Below are 12328 nucleotides of genomic sequence, written 5' to 3' on the forward strand. Positions count from 1 at the left end.
ATTGATAATTAGTTCATCATGTGTACACACATAGAATATGTTTGGTAAATCAATTTAATGATTTAATATAATTTAATAACTTAATTTAAATAATTAAATAGATTAAACATATTTGATAAAATAACTTAATATTACCACTTAAAATTAAAACTAATTTTAAGTATTAAGTCAAAATAATTAGCTTATTTTTAATCTCAATTTTTTTTACCTCATTTAGCACACTTGTGAGGCTTGATTCCACATCCACAACCCTTTTTTTATAATAAATATTTTGTGATTATTTTATCTCCTTTAACAAATAAATTTATTATTTAATATTAATGACAATAAATATGAGTTAAAATCAATGAAAATAAATATTAGTTAAAATTAATGATGAAAGTGATAGTGAAATCCTTACCCTATTTCTATGGGGGTAATATCAGATAGACACATCCTCAATTGACTTGTTCTCTACAGCTGTTATAACAAACTTTATCTTTTTTGTATATTCTCTTTTCCAGCTTAATATTTCCATGTATATAGGCTTAAGACTAGGCAACTCTGTTATGATTTTAGCTGTATATATTGCATCGATCCCTTCAATAAGATATCTGAATTTTCCAATCTCTTATTCTGATAGGTAATTCTACAACTTTGACCAATCTTAGTAAGGTTTTAGAGAGAAGATATAGAAATAGAGTGAGAAAACCAATATTATATGAATGAGGATAAATATTAGTTAAAATTAATAAGAGAAAATGTATCGATTTGATGATTTAAAATAAATTTTCAATTAATTTTATTAAATAACCTTAATTCTTAAATTAAAAAATAGGTAATAAGTTTTAAGTTAACAACTCAAGAATAATTTTTCTTAAAATCAATTTTAGAATACATGTAATAGTGATTATAGGAAAAATAAAAAATTTTAAGTATTAGAAAAACTAAAAATAATTTTTAAAATCAGTATCAAATACACTTTAAATGATATAAATTTTTAAGTATTAAAAGTATTATAAACACTTACTAAAATCTCTATCAAATGGGCTCTTAATCATTATTATAAGTATTAAATCTTTTAGCCTTAGTATCCCAAAAAGCATCATAAAATGGAAATTAAAATAAAATAAATAAATAAAATCCATCTTCAAGATATTGTTAATGTCAAGGATTGAGCTTATTTCCGGCGGGCTCATGATTAAATGCTCACACCTGCCAACCATGGCCTTTGAAATCCATCTACTTTTTCTTCCTTGGAGATAAATGCACATGCATGGATTTGAAAGTCCCGTGATTCTTAAGTTTTCTTTTTTTATTTTTTATTTTTTATCTTATAAAATGTTAGTATCATAAAATAATGTGGGTGACTCTTGGAAGGCTCTTCCCTCGTTTCCCTCGAACTTTAAAAAATAAAATAAAATGGGTCGATTTCATTGTTTTTCTTTAAAATATTGCTACAAGTTAAGCCTCGATGTTATCTTACCCTCTAATCTCTCAAGTTTTACACTAACACGTGGAGAAACAGACAAAGATAAAATTTGGATTTACACTCAATGAAATGATTTAAATATGAAATCTCTCGTCAAACCAAATTCTGATACGGTGCTCAACTATTATTTATATTAAAAGCTTAAGTTCAAACTATAAATTTAAATTTATATTCAATGAAACAAATGGGAGAAAAACAAATTATAGAGAAATGACTCGAATATGAAACGTCCCATCAAACCAAATTCTGACACTATATTGAACTATAGATTTTTTTAAAAACTTTAATTTTTGAAAAAATTGATACTTTAATAAGACTAATGACATTTACTTATTAATATTGTTGTTGTTTTTAGTTATATTAAGTTTTTATTTTTATTTAAAAAATAGATTTTTTTTAACAAAATAAAAGAACTCCGATGAAAAAAGGTAAAAATTCTAAAATAATAATGTTTTACTTGTTAAAATTTAAAAATTTTGAAAAGTATTTTAAGTGTATAAGACATAAATCTATCTTCTCATATAAAAAAGTTTGTGTTTAAAAGTAAAAAATAGAAAATAAATTCAAGCATAACCTTAATTAATTGATGATATGGTGTACTAAGATTTAGGCATCTATGATTGAACTTCTAGAATCAAATACCAACACCAATACCAATGCTAATAAAGTGAACTTTGACTTGCAAAAGGAAATAAAGAAATGTGGGTGTTTTGATAAGCTAACATTTAGGCATATCCATCATTGAACTTTGTGGACTTAATAATGCCAATGCCAATAATGCACATTTTGACATTTGAAGGGCTGTCACATTTGTGGGGGGCTCCTCAACTTAATCTATAATGGGATATGGGGGTGTCCCACACTCCACTCTCAATCAAAGAAATCACTTAAAAATGGATGTAAAACTATTGAAATGGATGCTCAAATTTTTTTTTTTTTCATTCAAAAGAATTAAATGTTTGATACACGATTATTTTAGAAAACATTTTTAATCTAAAAGGTGTTTTTAAAACAAATTACATATTTGATAAAATTTAAAAAATATTTTAAAAAATCTGAATTTTATTTATAATATTTTTAGAAAAACACTTTGATAAATAATTTTCTTAAAAATATTTTTATTAAAACACTTTAAATAAAAATACTGTTAAATACATTTTAAATACCATAATTCATATTTGTATTTTGGTGTAATTATTAGTTTTTATCTTTAAAAATATAAAATAATAGTAATCTTGAAAACCATTGTCAAAATTTTTTAAATTTAAAATAGTAGAAGGTTTTTTGGAAAAAGAATTGTGTTCTTAAGATAAGTTTCAAATATTTGTGTAAGAATTTATACTATTTTTTGTTTTCAATTTCAAGCATTTGTATAAGAAATATGTTTCTAAGAGAAGGGGATGGTGGGGCATTCTGTCATATGGAAGAGAGGCTCTGAATTCTTCAAAGTATGCATTGAAGTGGAAATTGAAACTTTTAGCAATTTGGGGGCGATTAAAAGAAGATTCAGACGCCACACACTCCATTCCCTCTCCCACGTCTTCATGCGTTGGGACTTGGGACCATGAAATTGAAATCCAAAGGCCAGTTTGAAGATTCCTTTTCAGAACAGTTTTTTTTTCTTTATAATATAAAAACATGAAAACATGTTTTACAAGTAAAAATTATTTTATGTTTTTAAAAATAGAAAATAGGTGTTTTCCGAAAAAATCTTTTTACTGATTTCTATTATTTTTACTTATTTTTTTATAAATTATTTTAAAACATATTAAAAATAAATTAAAAATATTTCAGTTCCAAACAAACTTTTGTTGTATAAAGTATCATATAACAATTTTTAAAAAATGTTTTCAAAAACAATTTTTTGGAATTGTTTTTTTATAATAATTACTAAATAGGGCCAGATGTATCTTTTTCGACAAAACCTAAGCTACCAATCCGACTTCTAATTGTAATTGTTAAAGATTGTAAAAAGGCATAAATCATGAAATCAAAATAAAAAATAATAATATTAAAGAAATTTGAACCTAAATGAATGGGAACTATGTATAAGATCTTTGATCACTTTTTTCAATAGATTTTTTTTTTCGTATTATAATTGGATCTCTTTTTTGGAGATTTAAATTATATATCCTAAACATATCATTTCAATTGTGTGTACAGAATTTAGGTTTTGGCCAGCCGGAGAATTTCATTTGTCATCATCATCACTACTCACTAGGGTGAAGGTGGGTTGCTTTTGGGCTGAAATAATATGTCGGAAAGCCAAGCGCCACAAAACCAGTAGGTTTGGACTGGCCCACCCGATATGCGTCACTACAGGCTCGTTTAAGATATCAACCATTTTTAGTCGAGCATCAGGGCTGGTGATATGAACAAAGTTGTAGAAACTACCTGTAAACCCATGGCTCCAAGCCTCAATTTCAAGGGGGAAAACAATTTCTACACAGAATTCTGAGCAAAGCAAGCGTTAATATTAATGCATTCACATCTAGAAAAGTAGTGGCAAAAGACGAAAAGAATTAGAAAATGAAAAATATATTGAAAAAGGAATATGCTATGCTTTTTAACTAATTTCCTGTGTTTCTTCTTTTTCTTTTTTTCCACGTTGTTCCTGAAATCCAAACTGGGGATAAAGGCTGTGTGCTAACAAAAGATCGTGAAAAAAATGAAACAATTTGGGGGAGATTGGAAAAATAAGCATATTGATAAGAATTATGTGGTTGAAATCTGTTCACATAGGATCTGTTGAAGATGATATAAAGTTTGTTATAAGAAAATGAATGGCTCAGGCTCTAGTGATCAAGAGAGAATTGTTTCCCCTGCTATGCCTCAGGCTCAGGCTCTGTGAAGTCCCAGACTCAGGAGGCTCAACCTGTTTTCTCTCGCAATGCAGCTATCCTGGTAAGCCAAACCTGTTTTCTTTCTTAATTAGTGTGTCACATTGCAGGGTGATGTTTCAAGCTGCCCTTGCTAAGTTGATCACCATCTGTTTAGGAGGGGATGATGGTACTATGGCGGTAGCCACAACACAAATAAACCCGAAAACAACAACCATCCCCTCTTCTCCCACTCAAACAAATCACAATCCCCACTTCCCATTTGAAAACACAACCCCAATTACAGCATATCCCACCTTCAAGCCCCCCACAAACCAAAAGACAGGACAGGTTATTAAAAGAATAGTCTTATTTTTATCCCTAGATACCAGAAAGGCTTGACAATAGAAGACAATTGAAATTGACAGAATACAGCATATCTAAGCATTTATCAAAAGCTTTAGACAATAAAACAGCAGTGCAAAAACAGTTTTCACAATCAAGAGAATAACTTGTCTTTATTTCAGTAAAATAACAATAATACAGATGAATGGCAACTTCTAGTCAAGTTTCTCGTTTAGTAAGATAAACCGACCAGGACAAGAACAAATGCCATACTGCCTTACAGGAAGAGGCTCCAGCATTCTCTTGATGCACAGTTATGCAAGATCAATAGACTTCAACATGCCATTGCTTGTTCTTTTTGAGCTGTGCAAGCTTCTCTTCCCAGTTCTCTCCTCTCTGGTCTGCAACCCTCTTAAGAGTTTCTTGGATCCCAGGCATCATTCCCTTAAGCCCGCAAAAATATATATGGGCTCCACCATCCAACAGCTTGAAAATCTCATCACTGTATTCCTCAATCTTATCCTGAACATACATCTTGCCTCCATTCCTGTTCTTTTGTTCTCTACTAAGAGCCTTGTCATATCTAAACTGATCTGGGTAGTCCTTAAGATACTTGGTGAACTCATTGTCATAGAGGAGACTGTCAGTATTGGCCACCCCAAGGAACAGCCAAGCTAGACCACCAAACCTGAATGAAGGGACATCCTCCATAAACATGCGGCGGAGGTAACCTCTATATGGAGCCACTCCAGTACCAGTAGCAATCATTATGTGAGTAGCATTCGGGTCGTCTTCTGGCAAAAGCATAATCTTACCAGAGGGACCTGCCAAGATATCTAAATTCAACTCATAGAAATATAAAGTGTGCATGCCATAATCTACACCAAAAAGATAATCTCTACTTCCCATTAGAATGAGAAATTTTAGGTTCATCTGATTATATGAGTTTGAGCCAATTGTGTCTTGATACCAGAAGCATGAAAACAGAATAAGCATGAATCAACTAGCATAAAATAAGTTATTGAATTACCATTCAAAGTGTTTTTAAATAGAATAGGATTACTTCAGCCTACACAAGTTATTTGTGTTAGGGGAGGGATGATTTGATGAACATGCACTTTACATAAGAAGAATCATCTAAACTAGCAAAGTTCTAGTTCCTAAGCTATAATTCCTATAAAATTATGAAAATTACTTTCTAGATCTTTCCATATATAATATACCATAAATAGACTTGCCATATAATCCAAACTAGCAAGAAAAATAATGCTTTTCACATTCATTATGTCTTCTTAGTCAATGTCAACATTAGAGGTACTATTAAAAAATGTATTTCCATTATACTCATCAGAATTGGTTGCAAGCTAGATAAATGTACTTTAACTAGTGGTATAAACAAGAAAAATTAGATTCCTATAGCTGATTCTTAGGAATTTGACAAATGGGCTAATTTTTTTTTTTTTTTTGATAGGTTTGGCAAATAGGACAACTTGATTTAGTATAACCTTCTACAATATCAAACAGCCTTACCAGTGATCTTGACTTTGTCTCCAGGCTTTGAATCACAAAGATAATTGCTGCACACACCATTTTTTGAAGGATCCTCTTTTCCGGTCACAGGGTCATAATAGACAGCACGGCGAACACACAGGGTGGTTGTCTTTCCATCAAAAAAGTCTCCATACCTGGTGGATGCAATTGAATAAAGCCGAACATTGTGGGGAGCTCCTGGTTTTTTTGGGTTTTCACCCTGGTCCCCAAGGGAAAGAATTGACTCAGAAAACTTAATGGCAAATTTTGTCTACAGTAAAGTCATAATTAGCATGGCAAGCATAAAAGTCAAACTGCATGTGACTCCAACATATGAGGTTGGGACCCACCATTTAATGGAGTCGAAAATTTAGACTAAAATAGAATTAGCTTGATTTCAATAGAATCCTGGTCATTGTCTATCACATTTGATACTGAAAAACTGCAAGACATTCAGACCTGTAGTAATTGGTTACTTAAAGAACAATGCTTTTGGGATGAGAAAATGATTGCTCTTCAATATGTATCTCATCTATTAAAGATCCCTATGAAAGGAAGCATTGAAAGGGAGCTATGGCTTTTACCCTCCATATGATGTATCTGATATCAAAATAAGTTCGCAGAGAGGTAGTAAATCTTAAGGCACATTATCCCCCATATGAAGTATCTGATATTGAAATGAGTTGGTGAAGAGGTGGTAAATCTCAAGGCATAGCATAAGCAGTTTTAAGTTAACAAATAAAATGCTATACAAAATTATTTTAAAAAAAGTAACATACAATATATAAGGAATATGGCTGACTAAATAATATGACTTACAGGAGGAATTACACCATAACTCTGTCCTTCCCAATAGGGAACAATGCCACCGTGATCAATCACAATATGACATGTCTCTCCTGGTGCTTTTGGGCCCACAATCCTTTCAACAGAAACTATGGTAGCTGTATAAGGTTCCTTGGGCTTGTATAAATTTAGTGGGGGCCCTTTGGCATCTTCAAGTTCTAAAGGTGAAACTGCAACCTTTGGTATGCTAGCTTGTTGCACTGACATGCATACTACATAACGATTTTTCAAACGCACATTCTTGGTTTTTAAATCCAAAGCCAATATAGGTGCCCATGATTTCTCATGAAAGCTGATATTGTGTCTCTGCAATAAAATCAAGAACAGATTCCATGAGTACTTGTTCATACCAAGAGCAGGTTAAATTGTAAATCATTGTAGTTACATAAACAGAAAATGTTTAACATGATGTAGTTTTAGTTTTATAGTTGTGCTAAAAATATAAATAAGAAGGGAAACACCAATTGTTATCAACTGAAGGTTCAGAAACTAATTACATATGCTCCAAGGAAAATTGGAGGAAATTGACTTTTACTTTTAGCATCATGAAGTATGGAGATTTAGTAAGACAATACTGCAGTCAGCAAACTGAATAGTGGATAGTCAAAGAAATGAGCAATGTGGAGGAGATTTATATCAAGAATGGATAGCCATATCAGATAACTGTAACATTGTATATATAAGCTCGGTTGGCGACTGCTTTAACTTCTATTGAATTACTGGAGATCTTTTTAATATGGCCCCAATCAAAATATCAAATGCTTTTTTGAAATATTAATTCAGCTTTGACATACATCCAGAAAACAACATTTATCAGTGAGACAACACATCCGTGGATGTAAATCAGATGATTAATTGACAAGGTGCTGAAGCATTTAAAGAGCACAACCTATGAAGCAATTCTAGGTACCCCTGTTTTATTTAAATTTCTTTGTCTCAATTCCTTCTAACAAAACTGGCCCATATTATAACCATTCAGGCTAAACATGACCAAATCCCTAAAGGGATATCAATGCTCAGTACGTGACCCTGGGCTAGGGGGAAACCAATGTGACTGTTAAACTAAGTTTGAGAGTAGAATACAACCCTAGTGACAATCACAAGTAGAATACAAAACACAAATGGACAATCACATTTTTTTTTTTTTGATAGGTAAACTATTTTTTCCCCTTTTTCATCCCCACTAGGGCTCGAACTTAGAACCTCCAACAGCCCCCTATCACTTAACTCAGGCCTCAAGGGATGGAAAATCACAATAGTTACATCATTAAATTTGATTTCAGATTAAACAATTGTTTTTTTGTGAATCCCCTGAATGTTGGGGTCCTTAGTTTCTATATGCCAACATCAATTCATATGATGTCAGCCCAAGGTACACATAGATGCAAACATATAAGAACATCGAACCAAGGCCCCTAGGTTTAGTTTTAAGAAGAACCCAAGGAGACCATCCATTGTGAAACTGCCATTTCTCAACACAGCACTCCAAGTGAATATTATCATCAGAAAAAGTATTTAAAGCTTTAACTTCATAGATTTAGAAGGAAAAGAGAGAGATTTCAGCTACAAAAAACATCAATTTATATGGCATTTATAGAAAAATAGAGGTGTAGATGTTTTCCCAAAGCTAAGCAAAGAATTAAGCTTTGATACACACCAAGCATTAAAGTTATACATAGCATAATCACAAAGAGAATTTTAAACACCAAACTTTCTATCCATAATAACATAAACACAAACACTAGGCAGTCAGACTGGATCTTGGAGAGAAAAAGTAAAATTAGCTTTTTCAGTAAACCCATTTCCTGGTTGACATGAGGAGGAAAATACTGCAGAAATAAATTGAGAAAATTCTGACATTTATTTATTTTTTCTCTCATTCTTTCACCAAGATCTAATTGGTGCCTAAGCCAAGTGGACGAGATTAACAACCTGAAACACGGATCTTCGAACAGATGACTCGCCACCAACCGGAACAGTTACAGAAACCTGCATTAAATTCCACACTTCATTAGAATCACTGTAGAAATTAATCAAGTTAATAAATTATCTTCTGTTTGATTCCTCGGAAAAAGGTAGGGAAAGAAGATAAAATTAAATGCAGAAAACAAAAAACTCTGCCCAACAGTGCCTATTACAACCGGTTTGATCTTGAAAGGTAAGATTCAAAATTCTGATTATCTTCTCTTTTGCTATACTTTCTCAGCCACCAAACACTTTCAACAATAAAATCGAAAAACGGATCATAGAAACCCAACGAACACAAGCCCAAAAATGCAACAAAAGAATTAATAAAACTAAACACAGAAATTATCCAAACTAAATTAGCCAATCAATTTCACAGCATTAGGTGGCCGAGAAAGCGAAGGAAAATAAACAGAACCTAAAATTGCGAAGAAAAAAAACTCTCAAAGTTCTCATGATTTAAAAATCAATCCTCTGCACATAATTGCGAGCTTGTAAAATTTTGAAAACCAACAGCAATAGGGAGATATTTTGGGTTTTTTTTCTTTTTCTCGGGAAACAAAGGGAATGCGAGAACTGGATTGACCTGAGAGACGGCCAAATGAGCCATGACGATGCGATGGGGAAGCTCGACAGATTCGATTCAGCAGAGGAAGTGAATACGTTAGGGTTTCTTATAGGGTTTTTGGTGGGATCATGTGAGCGAGGATGACCCCTTGGCGATCAGCAAAGGACGTTCCTTTACACTGCCTCTGCCTCCCCATTCTGATTTTCTCATTTCCATTTATTTACCTTTCTCTCCTTCTACATTTACAAAATTACCATTCACTCTCTCTTTATGATTTGCATTTTATTAAATTTAAAAAATCCTAAATCCATTCAAATTTTGCTTTCCATTTCTAAATTTTAAGAAAAATACTAATACAAGGTATTTGTCCAACCACCTATTTGACAACGGTTTTCAATAACATTTATTTTTAAATCCATCCAACTTTTGTTTTTTATTTCCAAATTTTAAGAAAAATATTAATATAAGGTATTTGTCTAATCACCTATTTTACCTACGGGTTTGTTTGAAAATTGTTTTTAAGAGTAATTTTTTATTCTATAAACAAAAATACATGTTTAATAAATAGAAACTGTTCTATGTAATAACCGAAAAAAAGATATTTTTAGAGAACAACTTTTAGTTGTTTTTATTGTTTTCTTATATCTTTGAAGGGTCGTTTTATAAAATAATTATATAAGTATGTAAAATAATTAAAAATAAAACACTAAGTATAAAAATTATTTTTAAAATATATTTAAAAATATTAAAAATAAGTTAAAAATATTTTACGTTTCGAAATGAATTTTTGTTTTATAAAATATCAAAGGACAATTTTTATTTTTTAGAATTATTTTATATTTAACCCATTGAATAAGGATACAAACAAATAAAATTAAGGAACAAGCTATAAATAATGAGATCGACCACTCAATATTACCTTATTATTGGTATCATTTTAATACCTATCAATTTTTTTCCAATTTTATTAGCTTATATAATTTTGAAATAAATTTAAAAATTCCAAATCAATCCTCTTCAACAAGACTTTTTTCTAAGGCAATGTAATTTATTATTATTATTATTATTATTATTATTATTATTATTATTATTATTATTATTATTAAGTACCCAACTAAATATGACCCTTTTTAAAATTACCTCTTAGAGCTATATTTTTAACAATTGCCAAGTTAATTAATCTAAATTTAAGCAAAACTAATGTAATTTGACCTCCAAAGCTTAGTTAAAAATAATATTAAGAAAACAATAACTAAATGGAAAATATTAGAATATCGATTCAATACTTATTGAATTTGCAGTTTGGGTCACTAGAAAGATATGATGTGATTTAAGTCATTGGATAAAGATACAAATATATAAGATAAGAATATAAATAATAAGACCAAAATGTATATATATATATATATATATATATATAAAAGATCAAAGTTTGAACCAATGAAATGCAAGTGAGATACAAAATAATGAGAATAAATTATTAATCAAATACACCTTAGTTGATACATTTTTTGATAGATACTTATAACGGGACTTGATTAATATATCAAAATATTACCAATTTGTTTAGTAGTTGTCTTTTATAATACTTTTTTGTTTTTTAAAATAAAAAAAGAAAAACAGAAAAGCAGAAAAATATGTTTGACAATCAGAAAACATCTCAAACATGGTATTTTTAGAGAATATTTTTATAAGTGTTTTTAGTTGTTTTAACTTGTTTTCTAAATATTATTTTAAAAAATAATTATATAAATATATAAAATGATTAAAAATAAAGTATTAGATATAAAATTTATTTTAAAATATAAAAATAAATTAAAAACTTTTCAAGTTCTCAAACAGACTTTTATTTTACAAAACATTATAAAACAGTTTTTCAAAAACTATTTTTCAAAATTGTATTTGAAAACAATTACCAAATATGCCCAACCTCACTCAAATGTAAAAAAAGGTGAAGTAAGCTTTTAATAGGTAAATCATTATATACATAAAAGGCAAAGTAGTTGCAACTTGCAACAATGGGTCAAATGTAAGAACATGGGTTGGGAGGGCTATTCGAATATTAATTTACAACAAAGAAAAGGGTTGTTTTGGGAATAAAATGAATAAACTATTTGGATAGGTGTGGACTAAAAGGCCTTTAGGAGGGTGATTTGGTCATAAATGATAGAGGAAGTCCCTAGCTACCTCCAAACGGCCAAAATTATACTTGAAGGTTTTCAAAGGATACCCGCAACTTATCCTAATTGGGTAAACCTTATTCTATTTGCCCTATGGCGGCTGCCCCCTCAAGCAGGAGTACTTGGTAATCAAAGACAACATATAAGTGATACACATTGTGCTATTGAAAAGAATAATAAATAAAATATATTTTACTTTTAATTAAAAATTTAATATAAAAAGAAAATATCTTAATATTTTAAAAAAATTTTAAAAATATATTTTATTTATTAATTGTAAAAATAGATAAATATTTCTTAATTTATCTAATTATTGTTTTTATTTATTTTATATTCTTAAAATACATAAAAATATAATATATTATTATTATTATTATTTACTTTAATGTTTTCTTTTTAAAGATTTTTGTTATTATTTAAGCGGCTGAAAATTTAAAAAATTGGGAATTTATGTGGTGTAAAATGTGAGAGACTATATATTTTAATATGTCAAAATAATATGATTGATATTTTAATGATGAAGGATTATCCATTTGTTGTCTTGACACACTAAAAATAATATAATATAATCAAAAGATAGAACATTTCATAAATCAGCAATCCA

At 29.9% G+C, this 12328-nt stretch overlaps 1 protein-coding gene across 1 annotated transcript; it reads right to left on the minus strand.

Annotated features, from left to right (window-relative positions):
• Positions 1-4711: 4711 nt before the first annotated feature.
• On the minus strand, positions 4712-9717 carry LOC117924143 (ferredoxin--NADP reductase, root isozyme, chloroplastic). The gene is made up of 5 exons (XM_034842715.1): positions 9563-9717; positions 8944-9000; positions 6985-7317; positions 6166-6385; positions 4712-5459 (listed from the first exon to the last, which is right to left on the minus strand). The coding sequence occupies exons 1-5, from the start codon at positions 9584-9586 to the stop codon at positions 4960-4962; spliced, it is 1134 nt and encodes a 377-aa protein (XP_034698606.1). The 5' UTR covers positions 9587-9717; the 3' UTR covers positions 4712-4959.
• Between the last annotated feature and the right edge of the window lie 2611 nt (positions 9718-12328).

Source organism: Vitis riparia, chromosome 10 (assembly GCF_004353265.1).
Source record: "Vitis riparia cultivar Riparia Gloire de Montpellier isolate 1030 chromosome 10, EGFV_Vit.rip_1.0, whole genome shotgun sequence".
In the NCBI taxonomy this organism is placed as follows: Eukaryota; Viridiplantae; Streptophyta; class Magnoliopsida; order Vitales; family Vitaceae; genus Vitis; species Vitis riparia.

Bases quoted from the DNA above. Each gene is read 5' to 3' on its own strand.
- LOC117924143 (XM_034842715.1), bottom strand. From the start codon at position 9,586: ATGGCTCATTTGGCCGTCTCTCAG. The intron at 7,318-8,943 runs GTTGTTAATCTC...ATTTTATTGCAG, and splicing joins TTCGAAGATCCGTGTTTCAG to AGACACAATATCAGCTTTCA. The intron at 6,386-6,984 runs GTAAGTCATATT...CTTGGGGACCAG, and splicing joins GTTATGGTGTAATTCCTCCT to GGTGAAAACCCAAAAAAACC.